General features: G+C 36.0%; 2 protein-coding genes and 1 pseudogene across 6 annotated transcripts in view; all 3 read right to left on the bottom strand.

Annotated features, from left to right (window-relative positions):
- ZC3H12B (zinc finger CCCH-type containing 12B) overlaps positions 1–23,266 on the bottom strand; it is a 523,339-nt gene that overhangs the window by 244,779 nt on the left and 255,294 nt on the right. The window lies entirely within an intron of this gene.
- Positions 10,036–20,267, bottom strand: LOC141582887 (tyrosine-protein phosphatase non-receptor type 11-like). Its single transcript, XM_074392324.1, has one exon. The coding sequence runs from the start codon at positions 20,265–20,267 to the stop codon at positions 19,404–19,406; it is 864 nt and encodes a 287-aa protein (XP_074248425.1). The 3' UTR covers positions 10,036–19,403.
- Positions 10,036–22,307, bottom strand: LOC141582888 (tyrosine-protein phosphatase non-receptor type 11-like; annotated as a pseudogene).

Raw genomic sequence — 23,266 nt, 5'->3', positions numbered from 1 at the left:
GTGCCCCAGTTAACGTATGAGTACAGGTATTCCTTTGATATATTGATTTGTTTTCCTTTGGGTAGATACCCAGTAGTAGGATTGCTAAAGTGAATGGTAAAATTCTACATTTAGGTTTTTTTGTTTGCTTGTTTTAACTTTCCACACGGTTTTCCATAGTGTTTGTATTAGCTTACATTCCCTCCAACAGTATATAAGACTTTTTTTCTAATCTTTTTGCCAAAATGTGTGGTTTTTCTTTATTTACTTTTTTTGTATTTTTAAAAATAGTCACTCTGCCTGGCATAAAATAACATCATACTGGGTTTGATACTCACTTTTCTGGTGATTTGTGATGTTCAAGATTTTTCATATACCTGTTATCTAGTTGCATATCACCTTTTAAGAAATGTCTATTCATGTCCTTTGCCCACATTTAATGAAATTATTTGTTTTCCTGTTGATTTGAGTTCATTTTATATTCTGGATATTGGTTCCCTGTCAGATAAATAGGTTAGAAATATTTTCTGCCATTCAACAGGTTGTCTCTTCACTTTGTTATTATTTATTTATTTATTTTTACTGTGCAGAAGCTTTTTAGCTTAAGCCCAATTTCTCTATTTTTGTTTTTGTTGCCTATGATCTTGAGGATGAATAATAAATCCCTTGCTTAGAACAATGTCCAGAACAGTTTTTTTTTTTTTCATATTTTCTTCTAGTAGTATAGTTTTGGGTGTTATGTTTAAGACTTAAATACATTTTGAGTTGATTTTTGAACATAGTGAGAGATAGAAGTCAAGTTTCATTAATCTGCACATGACTTTCCAATATTCCCAGCACCATTTATTGACGAGTTTCCTTTTCTCCAATGCAAATTCTTGTCAGCTTTGTTTAAGAATACGTGGCTGTATAACTTTATTTCTTGATTCTCTTTTCTGTTCCACTAGTCAGTGTCTCTATTTTTATACCAATATCATGCTGTTTTGGTTACTGTAGCATATATATGTACTGTCAAAATAAATATGAATATAAAAATATTTATAATTATACAATATAAAATATATACCTAATAATATATACCATGTACTTGCTGAACCTAAAATGAAAGTTAAAATAATTTAAATTGTTCAGGTTTGTTACATGGGTAAATTGTGTGTCACTGAGGCTTGGTGTATGAATAATCTCATCATCCAGGAAGTGGGTATAGTATCTGATTGGTAGCTGTTCAACTCTTGCCCTCCTCCCACTCTGTACTATATTTTCAAGTTAGGCAACTTCATGCTTGCATTTTTGTTCACTTTTCTCAGGATTGCTTTGGCTATTCAGGCTCTGTTTGGGTTTCATGTGGATTTTTAAAGTGTCTTTTTAAAAATTTTTTTGAATAATACCATTGGTATTTTGATTGGTATTACATTGAATTTGTAGATAGTTTGGGCAACATGGTCACTTTAATAACATTGGTTATTCTAACCCATGAACATGGGATGTTTTATCATTTGATTATGTCATCTTAAGTTTCTTTCATCTGTTCGTAGTTTTCCTTGTGCAGATATTTTATCTCCTATATTAATTTTATTCTTAAGTATTTCTTTTCTTTTTGTAGCTATAGTAAATGAAACTGTCTTCTTCACTTCATTCTCAGCTAGATTATTTTTAATGTATAAATATGCTAACAATTTTTGTATGTTGATTTTGTATCCTGTAACTTTACGAAATTCATTTATTAAATCTAAGAGTTCTTTTGTGAAGTCTTCAGGATTTTCTAAATATAAGAACATATCATAAGCAAAGAAAGACAACTTAACTTTCTTTTTTCCAATTTGGATACTTTTTATTTTTCTCCCTTGTCTGATTGCTCTAGCTAGAACTTCTAGCACTGTGCTGAACAGAAGCAGTGAAAGTGGGCATCCTTTTTTATTTGAGATATAAGAGGAAAGACTTTCAACTTTTCCCCACTCAGTAACATGTTAGCTGTGGATTCATCATATAGGGCATTTATTATGTTGCGGTATGTTCTTTCTATGCCTCCTTTGTTGAGAGTTTTTATCATGAAGGGATGTTGATATTTATTACGTGGGTTTTTTTTTTTTTCTGCATCTATTCAAACAGTCATATGGTTTTTGTCCTTCATTCTGTCATGTGATGTATCACATTTATTAATTTATACATGTTAAACAATACCTGCATCCCTGGCATAAATCCAATGTGATTTTTGTTTATTATCTTTTTCATGTGCTGTTTTATTTGGTTTGCAAGTATTTTACTCTGAGTTTTAGTGTCTTTGTTCATCAGAGATACTGGCCTGCAGTTTTCTTGTGTCCTTGTCTGGTTTTTGCCTCAGGGTAACTGCTGGCCTTATTGAATGAGTTAGGCAGAATTCCCTCCTCTTTACTTTTCTGAAATAGCCTCAGGAGGATCGGTATGTTTTTTGTACATTTGGTAGAATTCAGTGAATCCACCTTGTACTTGGCTTTTCTTTATTGGAAGATATTTTATTACCGATTAAATCTCACTACTTGTTACTGGTCTGATTCACATTTTTGGTATCTTCTTGGTTAAATCTTAGGAGGTTGTATGTTTTCAGAAATTCACGTATTTTCTCAAGGTTTGCAAAGTTGTCAGCATATAGCTGCTCATAATAGTCTCTGGTGATATTTTTGTATTTCAGTGGTATCAGTTGTAATGTCTCCTTTTTCACTTCTTCTTCTTCTTATTTTTTTTATTAGGGTCTTCTCTCATCTTGGTTAGTATAGCTAGAGGATTGTCAATTTTGTTTCTTTTTGAAGAATACTTTTTGCTTCATTGATACTTTGTATTTTTTAGTTATCATTAATGTTGCTCTGATACTTATTATTTCTTTTCTTCTGCTAATTTTGGTTAGGTTTTGTCTGGTTCCTTGAGATACACTGTTACATTGTTAATTTGCAACTTCTGCAGTTTTTAAATGTAGACATTTATTTCTATAAACTTTTCTCTTCCCACTGCTTTTCCTGTATGTGTCTCACAGATTTTGGAACATTTTCATTTTCATTTATTTCAAGTAAATTTTTTTCTTCTTTTGTAAAGATAGGATCTCACTATGTTGCCCAGGATGGTCTCAAAATCCTAGACTCAAGCAATCCTCCTGCCTCAGCCTCCCAAACTGCTGGGATTACAGGTGTGAGCCAACACACCTGGCCTCAAGGAATTTCTTGATTTCTATCTTCATTTCTCTCTTGACTCAACAGTTGTTCTCAAGCACATTTAATTTCCATGTGCTTGTATAACTTACAATTTCCTCTTGGTATGAATTTCCGGTTTTATCCCGTAGTGGTCTGAAAAGATACTTGATACAATTAAAAAATTTTTAAATACATTGAGACTTGTTTTGTGTCCCAAGATATAATCTACCCTAAAGAATGTTCCATGTGCTGATAAACATAAAGTATATTCTGCAGTTGTTGAACAGAACAATCTGTAAATGTTTGTTAGGTCCATTTGGCCAAAAGTCCAGTTTAAATCTGACTTTTTTTCTTATTGATGTTCTGTCTAGATAATCTATCTAATTCTGGGAGTGGGGTGAATTCCCACACTGTTACTGTATTGCAGTTAATCTCTCTCTCTAGATTTATTAATATTTGCTTTATGAATCTGAGTGTTCCAGTGTTGGGTATATGTATATTTAGAAATGTTGTACTTGCTTGATTGATTCACACTATTATAGAACAACTTTGTCTTTTTTGTTTACTCTTTTGACTTAAAATTTGTTTTACCTGATAAAAATATAGCTACACCTGCTTGCTTTTTCATTTGTGTGAGGTATTGTCTTCCATCTCTTTACTTTCATGTGTGTATATGTGTGTGTTTGCTGATAAGGGCAGTTTTTTTTCATGAGCAGCATATTTTTGTGTTTAAAAAATGCATATTTTATGCATATATAGGTATATATTTGTAGAATATATATGTATATGCATTTGTTTTTTGGAAATGCTTTATTTTTCCTTCATTTCTGAAGAATATATGTATATGTATGTACTGTATATATGTACCTTTTTTTCTAAGATTTCTTGATACAAAATTCATACCAAGAGGAAATTTGTAAGCTATACAAGCACATGGAAATTAAATGTGCTTGAGTCGAGAGAGAAATGAAGACAGAAATCAGGAAATTTCTTGAGACAGATATGGTGACTCACACCTGCAAATCCAACATTTTGGGAGGCCCAGGCAGGAGGATTGCTTGAGTCTAGGAGTTTGAGACTAGCCTCCAAACTTTTATTTTAGGTTTAAAGGTACACGTGCAGGTTTGTTACATGGGTAAATTAAGCATCACTGATGTTTGCTATATAAATAATCCCATCACCGAGGTAGTAAGCATAGTACTTGATTTGTAGTTTTTAACCCTTCCTCCCCTCCAAACCCCTCCCCCTCATATTCTCCAGTGTCTGTTGTTCCCATCTTTATGTCCATGTGTACCCAATGTTTAGCACCCAATTATCAGTGAGAACATGTGGTATTTGGTTTTCTGTTTCTGTGTTACTTACATACTGCATCCATGTTGCTGCAAAGGACACAATTATATTTTTTATGACTACAAATTATTCCGTGGTTTATATGTACCCTACTTTCTTTATTCAGTCCATTGTTAAAGGGCATATAGGCTGATTTTATGCCTTTCTTATTGTGAATATTCATGTAATAAACATGAATGCATGTGTCTTTTTGGTAGGATGATGTATTTTCCTTTGGGTATATACCAAATGATGAGATTTCAGGATTGAGTGATAGCTCTGTTTTAAGTTCTTTGAGGACTCTCCAAACTGCTTTCCAGAGTGGTCTTTTAAAAAAAAAAATTAACCCATTTACATTCAAGGTTGTTATTAATATGTGAGACTTTGTTTCTGTCTTATTGTTAATGTTTTTGGTTGTTTTATATGTTCTTTGAATGTTGTCCTATTGCTTCTAGGTTTAAGACTCCCTTGAACATTTGTTGTAGTACTAGCCTAGTGGTAACAAATTTCCTCAGCATTTGTTACTTGGAAATGCTTTAGTTTTCTTTCATTTCTGAAGAATAATTTTGCTGCTGGGTGGCAGTATTTTTTTGTCAACACTCTGAATATATCATCACATTATCTTCTGGCCTATAAGGTTTCTGCTGAAAAATCGACTGTTCGTCTGATGGGGTTTACTCTTTAGGAGACTAGACACTTTTAACTCACTGTTTTTAGAATTTGCTTTTTAACTTTGACTTTAGACAGCTTGATTATTACATAGTGTGGGGAAGACCTTTGTGCATTTGAAGTTAGATGCCTGGGGTTCATGGAGGCTCTCTTATCTGATGTCTGAATCTCTTGGTAGAAGGCATGAGAATGATACAATAGACTTTGACTATTCAAGAAAAAGATTGGGAGAAAGGTAAGGGATAAAAGACTATACATTAGGAATTGTTTAGTTATTGAATAGTTTAGGGTAAACTATTAAAGAGATGGGTGCACCAAAATCTCAGAAATCTCCATAAAAGAACTTATCCATGTAAGCGAACACCACCAATTTCCCCAAAACTATTGAAATAATAATAATAATAATAATAATGATAATAAATCTCTTACTAGACTTAGAAAGTTTTCCTCTATTACTTTATTAAATAGGTCCTCTAATTCTTTCTTCATTTCTTTGAAGTAGGGGATACCAACAATTTGTAAATTTGGTCACTGTATGTTTTCCCAAATGTCATAAAAGATTTGCTCATTCTTTTAAATTTATTTTTATCTACCTGTAATTGGAATATTTCAAAAGACTTTCAAGTTCTAAGATTCTTTCTTCTACATGGTTTCACCTATTATTGCAGCTTTCAAATATAGTTATTATTTCTTTCAATGAGATCTGCAGTTTCATAATTTCTATTTGGTTCTTAAAAAAAAGTCTCTGGTAAATTTCTCTTTCCCTCCCCTCCCTTCCCCTCCCCTCTTCTCTCTTCCCCTTCCCTCCCCTCCCCTCCCCTCCCCTCCCTTCCTCTCCCTTCCCCTCCTCTCCTCTCCTCTTCTTTTATGATGAAGTTTCACTCTTTTTGCCTAGGCTGGAGTGCAATGGTGTGATCTCAGCTCACTGCAACCTCTGCCTCTCAGATTCAAGTGATTCTCCCGCTTCAACCTCCCGAATAGCTGTGATTACAGGCACATGCCACCACACCTAGCTAATTTTGTATTTTTAGCAGAGACGTGTGTTCATCATGTTGGCCAGGCTGGTGTCGAACTCCTGACCTCAAGTGATCCACCCACCTCAGCCTCCAAAAGTGCTAAGATTACAAGAATGAGCTACCATGTGCTTAGCCTTGTCTCTAGTAAATTTCTTATTCATATACTGAATTTTTTTTCTGATTTATTTGTATATTATTTTAGAATTCACAGCAAACTGACATAAGAACAGAAAATCAAACACCATATGTTCTCACTCACAGGTGGGTGTTGAACAATGAGAACACATGGACACAGGGAGGGGAGCATCACACACTGGGGTCTGTGAGGAGGAAATAGGGGAGGGACAGCTGGGGGGTGGGGAGCTGGGGAGAGATAGCACGGGGAGAAATGCCAGCTATAGGTAATGGGGAGGATGGCAGCAAATCACACTGCCATGTGTGTACCTATGCAACAATCTTGCATGTTCTTCACATGTACTCCAAAACCTAAAAATGCAATAAAAAATTAAATAAATAAATAAATAAATAAAAAGAATTTTCTCTATCTCACTGAGCTTCTTTAAAACCAGTCTTTTAAATTATTTATCTAAGATTTCAAAACTTTCTTCTTATTAAGATCTATTGCTGGAGAATTGTTACATTCTTTTGAAGGTTTCATATTTCCTTGCATTTTCATGGTGTGTGTGTGTGTGTGTGTGTGTGTGTGTGTGTGTGTATCCTTACATTGATATCTATGCATCTGGTAAAACGGTCACTTTTTATTTTTGAATTTACTTTCATAGAGGACTATCATGAAGATGTATCTATGGTAATGGTTGGGTTGGGTACTTTGTCTTTGATTTTGGGTACAAATAACAGCATACTCTCTGTATAATTTCTTTGGCTGTAAGATGAAAAGTGCACATCACCCTCACTCCTCAGTCCTGCTTGGAATTGATCCACCATCCTGGCTGAAAGAGCCCACACTCAGCTCAGAACCAAGTCTAAGTAGTAACTTAAACCCTACTCACATTCTTGTCTCAAATCTCAGCAAAGCAGTGCTCAAATATTGACAATGGGCACTGCTTCCCAGGCTTCACCTACTTCCTTACCCTGGCTATAGGATTGCTCCCAGTTTGCTACCCATCCTAGTAGCAACAGCCCATGTTTTCATAATGCTCCAGTCTCAGTGTCACTGGGTATCATGACAGTGTACAGTTGCCACTGGCTACTTTTGAAAATGGCACCTTTTTTTTAGCTATTTCGGTGTCAGAAAGAGTGTGGGATCTAGTGCTAACACCCTTCCTGGAGTAGTTCTGTCCCAAGGCCTCCCAGCAGCTCCCAATGTTAGTTTCAGGGTTTGAACCCATGCCTTGCTCACTTTCATGCCCCAGATATGGGAGCACTCCCAGATAACGTCCCTGTCCCAGTTGTGATAGCCCAAGTCTCTATAACACTGTAGTACTGGTGCTGACAGATCCCAGGACATTGCGTAGTTTGCCAGAGGCTAGTTTACAAAATGGTTCCTTGCTTAGCCACTTAGGTTCCATAATGGATATGAAACCCAGCATGAACCTCCTCCCTAGAGCAGTTCCCTTTCATGGTCTCCCAGAAGCTTCCTAAGTCAGCTTCAGGGGTTTGAAAGGACAAGGGGTTCTCCTCAGGCCAAGAATACATAATTCCATGGTTCAGATGTGGGCCATTCAAAGCCTCTTTATCACTTGCTTGCATTGGAAAGTCAGTTCTGCCTTCCAGTTAATCCAGTAAGGAAGGTCGCTGCTCTCCCTAATTCCCTTCTTTTGGCATACACTGTCAATTCTTTGTTGAATTCCAGCATTCCATTTTGGATAATGTACTCAAGTGTGACTGTCTATACACTACTCTGGTTCCTCTAAGTGAAGAAGGCAGGCATTAAATGCTTCTAGTAAGTCATCTTGAATGCACTTCTCTGATGATTAGCAATGTTGAACATTTTTTCATGTACCTTTTGGCCATTTGTATGTGTTCTTTGGAAAAATGTCTATTCAAGTCTTACTCATTTTAAACTGGGTTATTTTATTTTTTTCTGTAGAATTATAGGAGTCTGTTACATGTTTTGAATATTAACTTTTATAACACATATGGTTTGCAAGTATTTTCCTCCTATTACACAAGCGACTTTTTTACTTTGTTAACTGTGTCATTTGCTGTGCAGAGATTTTTTTTATTTGATGCAATCCCACTTGTCTGTTTTGTCTTTTGACTGTGCTTTTGGTATCACATCCAATAAATCATTACTAAAACCAATTGTCATTAGCTTTGCCCCTGTATTTACTTCTAGGAATTTTAGTTTCAACCCTTATATATAAGTTATTAGTCCATTTTGAGTTAATTTTTGTGTATGGAGCAAGATAAAATTTAAATAATTTTTTACACGTGGATATTCAATTTTAGTAATACATGTGGATATCCAGTTTTTACCATACCATTTGTAGAAAAGATTATTATTTCCCCATTGTGTACTCTTGTCACCCTTGTTAAGTACAAATTGAGTGTATATGCATGCATTGACTTCTGGGCTTTCTAGTCTGTTCGAATGGTGCATATATCTTTTTCTCATTATCATACTGTTTTGATTATTGTGGTTTTAAAATATATTTGAAAACCAAAATATGTGAAGCCTTCCGATTTGGTCTTCTTTTTCTTTATCTTTTCCTTTTTTTTTTTTTTTTTTTTTTTTTGAGATGCAGTTTCACTCTTTTTGCCCAGGCTGGAGTTCAATGGTACAATCTCAACTCACTGAAATCTCCACTTCCTAAGTTCAAGCAATTCTCCTGCCTCAACTTCCTGAGTAGCTGAGACTACAGGCATGTGCCACCATGCCCAGCAAATTTTTGTATGTTTAGTGGAAACAAGGTTTCAGCATGTTGGTCAGGCTGGTTTCAAACTCTTGACCTCAAGTGATCAGCCTGCCTTGGCCTACCAACGTGCTTGGATTACAGGCATGAGCCATTATGCCTGGACTCCAGCATTGTTCTTACTGCTGAAATTGCTTTGGCAATTTGAAGTGCTTGGTGTCCATGTAAGTTTTATTATCATTTTTGTATTACTGTAAAAAATGCCATTGTGATTTTGATAGGAGTTCCATTGTATCTGAAAAATGCTTTGAGCAAACACTATTAAGTCTTCCAGGGAATGAACATAGGATATATTTATACTTATTTATGTTCTTAATTTCTTTTGTTAGTGTTTTATGTTTTCTTAGGATAGAAATCTTTTGCCTCCTTAGTTATGTCTATTCCTAAGTGTTTTATTCTTTCTGATACTTTTGTAAACAGGATTGTTTCATTAATTTTCTTTTCAGTCTATTTTTTAGTATATAGAAACAAAACTGTTTTTTATGTTGACCTTTTATCCTGCAATTTTACTGAGTTAATTTATTTCTTCTAATGGATTTTTTTGTGTGTGTGTGAAATGTTTAAGGTTTTCTACATATAAGATCATAAGTTCCAAAAAGAGATAATTTTACTTCTTTCTTTTTGACTTATATGCATTTTACTTTTCTACCTTGCCTTATTGCTCCAGCTAGAACTTCCAATATTGTTAAATTCAAGTGACATAACTGGAAATCCTTTCCATCTTTATGATTTTAGAGATTTCACTTAATTAATTAATTAATTAATTAATTATTTTTTTTGAGAGATGAGGTCTTACTGTGTTGCCCAGGCTGGCCTTGAACTACCGGCCTGAAGCAATCATCCCATCTCAGTTTCCAAAAGCATGTGTAAACCACTGTGCCTAGCCATGATTTTGCTTTCTAACTACTGAGTATAATGTTAATTGTGAGCTTTTCCATTATGGCCTTTATTGTTAATTCCCTTCTTTGTTAAGAGGTTTCTTTTTTTAATCATGACAGTGTTGAGTTTTCTTTAAAAAAAAAAAAAAAAAAAAAAAAAGCTTTTCTGCATCTATTGAGACAACATATTTTTAATCGTTCTTTTTTTAATGTGGTGTATCTAATTTATTGGTTTCCCTATGTTGAACCATCCTTGCATACTAGGGATAAATATCATTTGCTTGTTGAACTTTCTCAACATTCTGTAGGTTGTCTTTTCACTGCTGATTGTCTCCTTTGCTGTAAAGAAGCTTCTTAGTTTATATTATCCTGTTTGTTCATCTTTGCTTTTGTTGCCTGTGTTTTTAAGGTCGTATCTGTCAAATATTTTCCCAGAACAATATCATGAAGTGTTTGCCCTGTGTTTCTTTCTAGTAGTTTTACATTTCAGCTTTGACATTTAGATCTTTGATCAATTTTGATTTAATTTTTATATAATGTTAAGAGATGGGAGTCTAGTTTCGTTCTGCTGCATATAAATGTACAGTTTTTCCAGCATCATTTACTGAAGATAGTGTCCTTTCCCTAATAAATGTTCTTGAAACATTTGTCAAGAACAAGTTGGCTACACAGTCGGGTACAGTGGCTCATGCCTGTAGTCCTAGTACTTTGGAAAGCTGAGGCAGGTGGATCTCTTGAGGCCAGTGGTTCAAAACCAAGCCAGCCTGGCTTACATGGCATAATCCTGTCTCTACTAAAAGCACAAAAATCAGCCAGGGAAGGTGGTGCATGATTGTAATCTCAGCTACTCAGGAGGCTGAGGCAAAAGAATCACTTGAACCTGGGAGGCGAAGGTTGCAGTGAGCTGAGATTGCTTTTTTGCACTCTAGTCAGGGTGACAGAGAAAAACACGGAATCAAAAAAAAAAAAAAAGTTGGCAATGTATATATGGATTAATTTCTGGTTCTTCATACTATTTCATTTGTTTATATGTCTGTTTTTATGTCAGTACTGTGTTATTTTGGTTACTACAACTCTTTAGTATATTTTGAGGTCTGGTAATGTGATACCTTAGCTTTGTTCTTTTTAATCAGAATTACTTTGGCTATTTATGGTTCCATACAAATTTTGGAATCACTTTTTCTATATTTTGTAAGGAATGTCTCTGTATTTTGATGGATACTGCATTGAATCTGTAGATTTCTTTGGGTTGTATTGCCATTTTAACAATATTCTTCAGATCCATGAACATAAAATGTCTTTCCTTTTGTTTGTATCATCTTTGATTTCTTTCATCTGGGTTTTATAATTATCCTTGTAGTCTTTCACCTTCTTGGTTAAATTTATTCCTTGGTATTTTATTTTATTTATTTATATTTTTTTGGATAGCTATTGTAAGTGAGATTGCCTTCTTGATTTCTTTTTCACCTAGTTGGTTGTTCGTGTATAGCAATGCTACTGATTTGTGTCTATTAACTTTGTAACTTGCAAATTTCCTGAATTTGTTTATTAGTTCTAAATGTTTTTTGGTAGTCTGTAGGTTTTTCTATTTATGTGACCATGTTGTCTGCAAACAGGGCAATTTGACTACCATCTTTACACTTTGGATACCCTTTAATGCTTTTTGTTGCCTAGTGAGCTTTCAGTATTATGTTGAATAAAAATGGTGAGAGTGAACATTTTTGTCTTTTTCTAGTTCTTAGATAAAAAGCTTTCAGGTTTTCCCCATTCAGTAAGATGGCAGCTGTGGATTTGTCATATATAATCTTCATCATGTTGTGACATTTTCCTTCTGTGCCTAATTACTGAAAGTTTTTATCATAAAGTGATAATGAATTTTACCAAAGGCTTTTTATGCATCTATTGAGATGCTCATACGGTTTTTGTTCATACTTCTATTGCTATGATGTTAATTGATTTGCATATTTTAAACCATACTTGTAGTCCTGCAATAAATCCCATTTGGTCATGGTGTACTCTCTGATGTGTGGTTGAATTTAGTTTCATAGTAATTTTTTGAGGACTTTTGTGTCTGTGTTCCTCAGGGGTATTGGTCTGTGATTTTCCTTTTTTTGTTGTGCCTTTGATTGCTTTTGGTTTCAGAGTTATGTTGGCTTCATAAAATGAGTTAAAAAGAATTCTCTCTGCTTCAGTTTTTTAGAATAGTTTCAGAACAACTGGAATTCTTTGTTAAATGTTTGGTAGAATTCAGCAGTTAAGCCATACAATTTTTTTTTAAGAAGTATTTTTCATGTCCTTTGTCCAATTTTTGGGGTTTATTTTTCTCTTGTAAATTTGTATAAGTTATTTATAGATGCTGAATAGTAGACCTTTGTAAGATGCATAGTTTGCAAATATTTTCTCTCATTCTGTAGGTTGTCTGTTTAATCTGTTGATAGTTTCTTTTGCTGTGCAGAAGCGCTGAAGTTCAATTAGATCCCACTTGTCTATTTTTGCTTCTGTTGCAATTGCTTTTGGTGTCTTTGTCATGAAATCTTTGCCCGTTCCTATGTCCAGAATGGTATTGGTTAAGTTGTCTTCCAGAGTTTTTATAGTTTTGGGTTTTACATTTAATTCTTTAATTTATCTTGAATTGATTTTTGTATACAGTGTAAGGAAGGGGTCCAGCTTAAATCTGTTGCATATGGCTAGCTGGTTATTTCAACATTTATTGAATAGAGAGTCTTTTCTCAATTGCTTGTTTTTGTCAGCTTTGTCAAAGACATATATGTGGCCAATAAGCATATGTAAAAAAGCTGAGTAACACCATTTATTAGAGAAATGCAAATGAAACAGAAAATGAGATACCATGTCACACCCCTCAGAATGGCTATTGTTAAAAAGTAAAAACTAAAACAAAACAAATATGCTGGTAAGGTTGCAGAGAGAAGGGAACACTAAACACTGTTGGTGGAAGTGTAAATTAGTTTTCAACTCCTGTGGAAAGCAGTTTGTCAATTTCTTAAAGAGTTAAAAGCAGAACTACCATTTGACAAAACAATCCCATTATTGAGTATATATGCAGCTAAATAGAAATCATCCTACCATAAGACATCCACACACAAATGTTTACTGTAATACTATTCACAATAGAAAAGGTATGGAACGAATCTAAATGCCCATCAATGACAAATTAAATTAAAAAATGTGGTACATACACATGATAGAATATTACACAGTCATAAAAAAGAACAAGATCATGTCTTTTGCAGGATTATCCTTAGCAAACTAATGCAGAAAAAGAAAACCAAATACTGAATGTTCTTACCTATAAGTGGGAGCTAAACAATCAAAACTTATGGCCGCAAAGAAGAAAACAGTAGACACTGGGGTCTAGTTGAAGGGTAGGAAGAAGGAGAGGTGCAGAAAAGAAAACTATTGAGTACTGGGCTTAACATCTGGGTGATAAAATAATCTGAACAAACATGTGACACCTGTTTATCTATGTAACAAACCTTCACATGTATCCCTCAACCTAAAGTAAATGTTAATATAAAAGCCATATCATCCTGGTCTTTACTTATTGAAAGACTATATTACTGATTCAATTTTTCTTTTTATTGTCTGTTTAGGTTTTCTATTTCTTCCTAGTTCAATTATTTTTTAAGTAAAAGCAAGTTTATTAAAAAAGTAAAGGAATAAAAAATGGCTATTCCATAGGCAGAGCAAAGGCTTGAGCTGCTCAACTAAAGATACTTATTGCTATTTCTTGATTATATGCTAAACAGGGAGATTATTTATGAGTTTTCTGAGAAGGGAGTGTGAAATTCTTGGAACTGAGGATTCCTGCTCTTTTTAGATCATAAAGGGTAACTTCTTGACATTGCCATGGTATTTGTAAAATGTCATTGCACAGGTGGAAGTGTCTTTTAGCATGCTAATGCATTATAATTAGCATATAATGAGCCAGGAGGACAACCAGAGGTCATTCAATAGGTTGTGTCCAGAAATTTATCCATTTCCTTTAGGTTTTTGAATTTATTGGCATGTATTTGTTTATAGTAGTCTTTAATAATCTTTTGTATTTTCATGTTATTCATTGTGATGTCTTCTTTTAATTTGTGATTTTAGTTTTTTTTTTTTCATTTTTTTCTTATTTATTCTAGCTAATGGTATGTCAATTTTGTTTATCTTTTCCAAATACCAACTTTTCCTTTTCTCGATCTCTTATATTCTTTATTGTCATTTTTTTCATTTTTTTTCTTTTTGCCCCCCCCATTGTCATTTTTATTTACTTCTGCTGTGATCTTTATTTTCTCCTTCCTTCTATTAATTTTGGATTTGGCTTACTTTTGCTTTTCTATTTACTGGAAGTGTATTATTGAGTTGTTCATTTGAAATCTTTCTAGATTTTTGATGTGAAAATTTATTGCCATAAACTTGCCTCTTAATATTGCTTTTGCTGTTTTTCATAGGATTTAGTATCTTGTGTTTGTATTTTCATTTACTGCAAGAAATTTCTATATTTCATTCTTAATTTCTTTCTTCACTCATTGGTTATTGAAAAGCATGTTGTTCGATTGCCATGCACTTGTATCATTTCACATGTTCCTCTTGCTATTGATGACTAGTTTTATTTTATTGTCATTAGGTAAGTTATTTGACATGCTTTTGAGTTTTTAAAAACTTTTGAGACTTGATTCTGTCCTAACATATGACCAACCCTGTAGAATGTTTCATGTGCTGATTAAAGTAATGTGTATTCTGCAGCAATTGGGTGAAATATTCCGTTAATGTCTGTTAGGTCCACTTGGTCTGTGGTGCAGTTTAAATCTGATGTATCTTACTTGATTTGCTGTTTAGATGGTCTGTCCAAAGCTGACATTAGGGTGGTGAACTCTCCAACTATTACTGTATTATAGTCTATCTCTCTCTTTAGATTTAGTAATATTTGTGTTATATACTTAAGTGCTCCAGTGTTGACACGCATATATTTAAAAGTGTTATATTATCTTTCTGAATTGATCTCTTTATTATTATATAACTTATTTTTGGTCTTTTTTTCAAAGCTTCTTGACATCTGTTTTGTCTAATATAATTATAGCTACTCTGCTCACTTTTTGTTTCTGTTTGCATGTAGTATCTTTTTCCATTTCTTCCCTGTCAGACTATGTGTGTCTTTACAGATGATGTGAGTTTCTTGTCAGAATATTGATGGGTCCTGTTTTTTCATCCCTTCAGCCAATATATATCTTTTCAATGAGAAATGTATATTCAAGGTTATTATTGATAGGTGAAGAGTTGTTCTTGTCATTTTATTGATTGTGTTCCCATCTTTTGTTCTTTACTCACTCTCTTTTTATTTTTGAAGTTCGGTTGCTTTCTATAGTGATAAAGTTTATTTATTTTTTTATTTTTTTTTAATAAGAAAATGGTTTTATTCCTAAATTTTAGTCCCCATACAGTTTACAAATACACTTTTACTCTGATAATACAGCTTTGCAACTAGCAAAACAGTTGCACTAACACCCATAAATATAGGTGGGGAGACAATTAACATTCACTAATGTTTCTCTACATAAACTATTCTTTTAATGTCTTTTTTTTAAACAGTTGCAAATAGACTACATAATATACGTGGGCAAAAAGGCAATTAAGTGAATCTCTTAAAACACTAAATGTATAATAAACAGCATATTATCAACATTTACATGATTCACATCAAAATGATGACATCCTAAAACGTATTCCTTTTAAAGGATAGATTTATCAATAAAATATTACATATCTTTTAATGCTCTGGTACAATACTTCATATACTGCAGGAAAATTAATTGTAGGTCTAGTCATCAGCTTAATCAGGGATCCTTTTCCCATTAGCTTGTATTAATAAAAGAATCACAATTAGGTCATAAATAAACAGGCAAATTATTAATTACATGATTTGAGGCTTAGGATGAAAACTTGTCAAAATTAGTTTGAGATAGAGCAAAGTTATACAACACACTAAAACCAACTGTTTAATAGTTTTTGCCTTGTGTGAACTGCCGTAGTGAAAAAGGAACAAATTTTTTAGTGATGAAAGATACAATAAACTATATTTTAGAACTTACTTTTCAAGAGGAAGAAGGAAAAAAGATTTCAACAAAATTAAGGGCAATTACAGATCCTAACAAAGGCATCCTGACATCAGGGAGGCCATGTGCTTGCTATAAGCAAAACTTGATTCCCCCAACAACATACAGATAACAAAAACTGCACTGGGTTTATAGTTATATCTCAGTCTAAGTTTCTCTTACAGATACTAAGCTACAACAAAACACTTCACAACTGCAAACCTTTCCACATCCCCCTGAACTAAAAATAACTCAAGATGTTATTAGTTCTTAAAATCCCCAGTAAAATAAACTCTAAAAATAATCTTGACCATTTTCTTGGCTGTTTCCCCGAAGCAACTGGGCTCTTTAAAGAATGCACACACACACACACACCAAGAAAGTCCCACCCATGTTTTCTCATCCCATTTAGACACATTTGAAAAGACCTTGATTTCAGTGGGAGAGTTTCAGAAGGGCCACAACGCCAGACATGAAGTGCCTTTTTCTTTAAAAAAAAAAAAGTTATTAAGACTGTGAAATTTGGCTTTGTTTTAATCCCAATATCATGTGCCAGATAATTCTTTTACCCCAAAACATAAAATTCAATACTTACAATTTTAAAGTCCTCAGTGAGCTATGGAATACTGTGCATATTTAATACCTACCAACAACCTAGAAGTAGACGGCATCCATGCACCTGTCACACTGACTTTCCAAATAATCTGATTCACCCATTGCTGCCTGCTCTGGCCCTGGGCTCTCTGTCTTTCTCAGAAACCACCTCTTTGGAACTTTCATTTCCACTACGTTTTTTTAAACCTGTACTTTGAGCTTTCTCCATCATCCCAGCCTCTCTGTCTGATCCCATCCCACGTAAAGTAACCTCATCTGAGAACCTGCAATCACCTTTTACCAAACACATGACAAGCCTTAGCAACCTAGGGACGATGATAACTCTGGCCTTGTCCTAAGTTTACATAAGAACATGATAGTTTGCTGACCTCACGGAAGGAAATCTAAATGAAATCAGTATCTTGTAACAAACAAAGCTAGCCAAGATCAGATATTTCCATTCTGCGTATAAAAACAACTGATCTTAAGCAACAGGCAGAGATGTTAATGCAGGAGATATATTTGTACAATCTTGTTTGCTGGCAAAAGACTTTACTCTCAAAGTCAAGTCAAGACAAAACCAAAGCAAAATGGAGAATGAGTCAATGTAACAATGCAATTAAAGGAACAGGATTCAAGCTTCTTGCTGCAAATACTGAAGTGGAATCGTTTTCTTTACAATTTTGACAAGAAGACAGTAGTCATGACATTTCCCTAATAAGGGAATACCTTCAGGCCACACCTATGTTCTGAAGCAATTCAAATTCAATGAATATTGGGGGGCGGGAGTCAGGGGCTAATGTCCATTTTATCTGTGAGAATGGAAGCCAAACTACCTCACGGTCTCCAGGGACTAAGAGACCCCAGAAAGGAACAACTACCAGGGCTGGATCTAGGCCTTCCTTTCATGAGCCAAAGTCAAAAGAATCCAGGGAGACCATAACTTCACGGCAAAGTTGCCATAGCATTTTATTACCGTTAGGAAAGTCAACCAATGATATTTTCATTGAAATATCTGCACTGAATGATGATTCAACATAAGAGGCAAGGAGGGATGTCTTTGGAGAAGGCACTTAAGTTAAGGTGGAACATTAGCAAATCTCACCGGATGGCTAAAACTAAAATGAGCTCATTCAACCCAGCTGGAGGTCTGTTAGGGCTATTCCTTCTCACTGTGGCCTGACTGAAAACCAGTGGCATAAGAAAGTATCACATTTCCCAAGTCTGGGGATGCTGAAATGGGGTGGTGCTGCTCTCAAAAGCCCTGTGTCCCTAAACACAACCATCCTCACAGGATCAGTTTCCCTAATGCTGGTTTCAAAAATAAGCTCAGGGCTGGCAGAAATTGTTCAGGAACCTTCTTGAAGGCCCTCTCTGAGAATTAATTCAGTCTGACTTTCAGTTTATCCCAGCTACTGTAAGCACCTTTGGCTTCCCAAGGTCACTAGCAACTTCTACTTTTGCTAATATCCTTGGTTTTCCATGGCACTGGTTGTGACTGTCTGTTAAGACTAGTGGCCCCCCAATTAACTACACCTCCACTTCTCACCCTTTTCTTAAATCTGGGCTGGGCTTGTGACTTGTTTAGTAAGTAGAGGGCACACTCCAGCTCTCTTCTGATTAGAAAACAATCATCATCATTATTACCATCATCATTATCATCAATAGAGCACAGTAGAAGGGACACTGTGATAATTCTGGACTTAAGTCTTCAAAAGGCCTGGCCACTTCTGCTTTTGAGCTCTTGGGAGCTCTGAGCTACAAGTGAGAGGTCTAGCTACCCTGCCAGCTAAGCCAGTGAAAGAGACTACATGGAAAAGAAGAGACCCAGGACTGCAGGAAGAGAGAGAGAAGCCCAGCCATCCCCGTCTCTCCACTGACCTGCTGACCATGTAAGTGGCCACCTCTAGGCTGGCAGAAGAACAGCCCAGCTGAGCTCAGCTCAGACTGAAGAACAGTTGGGGGTGGGGTTGTTTTAGGCCACTAAAGTTTTGGACTAAGTTTGTCAGCAACATTTGACAACCAAAAACACTGGTCATTCATAGATGCCTTTTTTCTAAATACAAGACAATTACTCAAATGCAAAGAAAATATGGCAAATGTTTTCCCACCACAACCTTCGCAGTCGGCAGCTGAAAACTGTAATTGGTCATAAGCTGAAAAAAAAAAAAAGCCACACTTCTTATCTTAATTCGTAAATATCCATGATTATTTTTCTATGACTCTTCAATGCCAGTGCAAAGGTAGACAGTCTCAGGCACTGGCTTAATTCTCATTTAGCCAAAAATATAAGTCATCAAAATGAATTATCCACTACTGGATACATGATGGTAAATGAGATTGTTCTCACTTTTCTAGGATGTTGTTACTTAATTTTCCCCAATTATTTCTTCTTATCCCCCACAATGAGAGAAAAAAAAAATTAAACTGGTTAAGGTTATAAAAAGAAAAAAAAAAAGCCTATAACTAGAATTTGAATCCCCACAATCTGCAAAATACGGCACACAATTTAACTGCTTCCTCAATTTAAAACAAAATTCTATAAAATATAATGTTATCTACATTGTAGAGATGATTTCTTCTTATCTGAGGAAATGAGTAATTAGGAAGCAGATATTGTTGAGTTAAAATACAGTGGTCTTTAAATGTTTTCAAATTTTGCTTATCAAAAGGTAGTCAACCACAATACAAGCCTTTCAAATCCAAATACTGTCTTCACATCAACTTTCTTGCATTTGTTCTTGATCTTTTTAGGGAGAGAGTGAAGTCCACATCTATTTCTGTGCTGAAGTTTTGGAAGGTTTGCTCATCTGAAACTTTTCTGCTGTTGCATCAGCCCCACATTTTCATAGACTCTAGCATTGTGTTCTCTCATTTCTGCACAGGGTGGCGTTGGAGTACAAGGCGGGAGCGGGCTCTGATCTCCACTCATCTGGTCCGCTAGAGAATACTTAATATTTGTATATTCGTGCCCTTTCCTCTTGCTTTTCTGCTCTTCTTCAATCCTGCGCTGTAGTGTTTCAATATAATGCTGGACCGCCATATAGATAAATCGGTACTGTGCTTCTGTCTGGACCATCCCTGACCTCTGAGATCGCACCATCTGGATGGTTTTGGGAATGTCAATGTCGCAGTCAACACCTTTCTCTCTGATGATGTCAATAAGAATATCAATCACAATGAACGTCTCTGTCCAGCCAATTCCAGCACTGCAGTGCACCACGACCAGCCCTGCATCCATGATGCTCTCCTGCTTGTGGTGCACCTCCTCCAGGAAGTCCAGCACACCCCCAGGGTCGCTGGGCACTCCGTGGTCCGGCCAGGTCCGAAAGTGGTATTGCCAGACCATTCTCTCCGTATTCCCCTGGAGTAGAGCTTGTCCAACCTTTGAAAGTTTAAGTTCTCTTAGCGTATAGTCATGAGCAGCACTTTCTTTGGCGTTCCTAACATGCATGACCCCATATTCTTTGAGAGCATACTCATCAGGCCAGTATTTGACACATTTACTCTCTCCTCTCTCCACTTCTTTCGTTGTCATAACAATCACTCGGGAGTTTTCTTGGAACACCATCCGCCAAAAGTCGTTCACCGTGTTTTGCAGACAGCCTTGTGTGGCAATGTAACTCTTTTTGGGCTTTGAATTGTTGCACTTGGTTTCAAATTCAGGCATGATTATATTTGCATTTATGTAATCCGAAACAGGCTCATTGGGATCCCCGTTGTGTAGGACAACCCTGGTATGATCAAAGGGCAGGATGTTTTTCTATCTATTTTTGTTTTTGTTTTCTTGCCTTTGACCCTCTTTTCGTCTACAGAGAAGTTTGCACTCCTGTTGTTGTAGTGTCTCAAATTCTTCCCAAAAGCCTTGTTTGACTTTATCTGTGGTCTCAGCTAATTTGCTTAGTTCTCGAACTCTGCTTTCTATTTCAGCAGCATTTATATGAGTCGTGCTAACGGGCTGCTTAAGTTGTAGTACTGTACCCAATGTTTCCACCATAGGATTCTTCTAGTAATGTTCCACAAGATCTGTCAAAGAATCAAACCGTTCTCCTCCATCATCATATTTCAGTTCCTGACAGCGAATCATGACATGGGTCACTTTAGACTTGCCGTCACTGCTCTCCCCTTTGTCATCACTGGTGCGCACAGAGAGAACAAAATCTCCAGGGTGGCTCTGGCTCTCTCGTACAAGAAAGCTACCATGCTTTCCTTTTTCAGTTAATCATTTCTCTGCTTCTTTCCCAGAGAGGTGTCCATGAAACTACCTTTCAGAGGTAGGATCTGCACAGTTCAGAGGATATTTAAGCTCCATAACATCTCCATTCTTCTCTTAATTGCCCATGATGTTCCATGTAATACTGGACCAACTCAGCCAAAGTGGCAAACTTCTCCCCTCCATACAGGTCATAGTAATCACCAGTGTTCTGAATCTTGATGTGAGTGACAGCTCCATTTCTTCTAACAGAAAGTGTGAAGTCTCCAGGGTTACTTTTACGAGGCCTTGCCAAAAAGCTGCCATCAACTCCTCTTGTCAATAGTAGGTTTTCTGCCTCCACACCAGTGATATTCGGGTGAAACCATCTCCGCGATGTCATGTTCCTCCTGCCCTCCGGCTCCGCGACGGACCCGCTCCTTGCTCAGGCTCCGCTGGGCTCAGTCACATCAGGCTGGCCCGAGGGAGGCCCGCTCGGGACCGGACGCAGGGCAGAGCCAGCTGGCCGCACACAGACCACCCTCCAGGCCTGGGGATCCTGGAGACTGTGCAGCCACCCCCCGGCCCGGCTTGCTCCTCCTCCAGTGATAAAGTTTGATTTCTTTTCCTTTCTCCTTTGTTATGTCAGCTCTACCAGTGAGTTTTACAGTTTCCAGATTTAAGACTCACTTGAGAATTTCTTCTAAAACCAGTCTAGTGGTGATACATTTCCTTAGTTTTTGCTTGTCTGTGGAATGTTTTATTTCTCCTTCATTTCCAAAGGATAGCTTTTCTGGAAATCAAATTTTTGTCTTATAGTTTTTTATGCCAGACACCTTAAATATATCAGCTCATTATATCCTGACCTGCAAAGTTTCTGATGAGAAATTTGCTGTTAGTTTAATGGAGATTCTCTTATACGTGACTTGATGCTTTTCTCTTGTTGCTTTTAGAATTCTTCCTTTTTCTTTAATGTTTGACAATTTGATTCTAATGTGTCTTGGAGAGGACCTGTCTGGGTTGAATCTATTTGAGGTTGTCTGAGCTTCCTGATTTTAGTTACTGAAAGTCTCTGAAGCATTCCAAAACTGGATGATATGGTAAACACTTAACATTCTGGACAACACTGGATGATTGTTCTTTTATGGCCACTAACAGTGTGTAACATTTTTAGCTAACTCTGATTTCAGGAGCACCGTCTTTTGTAGTAAGAGCTCTATTCTTCACTAAACAGAAAATAAAATAGGGCATCATAAATGGAGGATTTAGCTTTCCAATCATCACTTCATTAGAATCATGAACAACAACTGTAACTGCTTTTCCAGGGCCTGCACAGCCTGTGGTCTTGAGCAATTTGCCAGAACAATTTATTTATTATTATTTATTATTTATTTTATTTTATTTTATTTTTTTAATTGCATTTTAGGTTTGGGGGTACATGTGAAGAACATGCAAGATTGTTGCATAGGTACACACATGGCAGTGTGGTTTGCTGCCTTCCTTCCCCTCACGTGTATCTGTCATTTCTCCCCACGCTATCTCTTCCCACCTCCCCACCTCCCCGTCCCTCCTCCATTTCCCCCCAATGGACCCCAGTGTGTAGTGCTCCCCTCCCTGTGTCCATGTGTTCTCATTGTTCAACACCTGCCTATGAGTGAGAATATGCGGTGTTTGATTTTCTGCTCTTGTGTCGGTTTGCTGAGAATGATGGTTTCCAGGTTCATCCATGTCGCTACAAAGGACACAAACTCATCGTTTTTGATGGCTGTGTAATATTCCATGGTGTATATGTACCGCATTTTCCCTGTCCAGTCTATCATCAATGGGCATTTGGGTTGGTTCCAGGTCTTTGCTATTGTAAACAGTGCTGCAATGAACATTCATGTGCATGTGTCCTTATAGTAGAATGATTTATAATCCTTTGGATATATACCCAGTAATGGGATTGCTGGGTCAAATGGAATTTCTATTTTTAGGTCATTGAGGAATTGCCACACTGTCTTCCACAATGGTTGAATTAATTTACACTCCCACTAACAGTGTAAAAGTGTTCCTATTTGACCACATCCTCTCCAGCATCTGTTGTCTCTGGATTTTTTCATGATTGCCATTCTAACTGGTATCTCAATGTGGTTTTGATTTGCATTTCTCTAATGACCAGTGATGATGAGCATTTTTTCATATGTTTGTTGGCCTCCTGTATGTCTTCTTTTGTAAAGTGTCTGGCCAGAACAATTTAAATTAACCTGCTTGGCTAAAGAAGAAGAACTCAGCATGTTAGTAGTGAATTGGTCAATATAAGCAGCTGCCTTGTTTCCAATTTTCTTACAAATAAATCCAATGTCTTCTTTTTCAATATCTGTAATCATCATAATCTTCATTTTACTTAGAAAATGTAATTCAAGATCACTAAGAGCACCAAGTAGTAGAAACTTCTATGTGAGAAGAACATCATCTCCTATTTTTTTCATTGTTTT

This window comes from Saimiri boliviensis, chromosome X (assembly GCF_048565385.1).
Source record: "Saimiri boliviensis isolate mSaiBol1 chromosome X, mSaiBol1.pri, whole genome shotgun sequence".
Classification (NCBI taxonomy): domain Eukaryota; kingdom Metazoa; phylum Chordata; class Mammalia; order Primates; family Cebidae; genus Saimiri; species Saimiri boliviensis.
The sequence above is the reverse complement of the archived record's forward strand: the minus strand, read 5'-3'. Positions and strand labels throughout refer to the sequence as shown.

Coding starts and splice junctions, on each gene's coding strand:
- LOC141582887 (XM_074392324.1), bottom strand. CDS start 20,267: ATGCCTGAATTTGAAACCAAGTGCAACAATTCAAAGCCCAAAAAGAGT.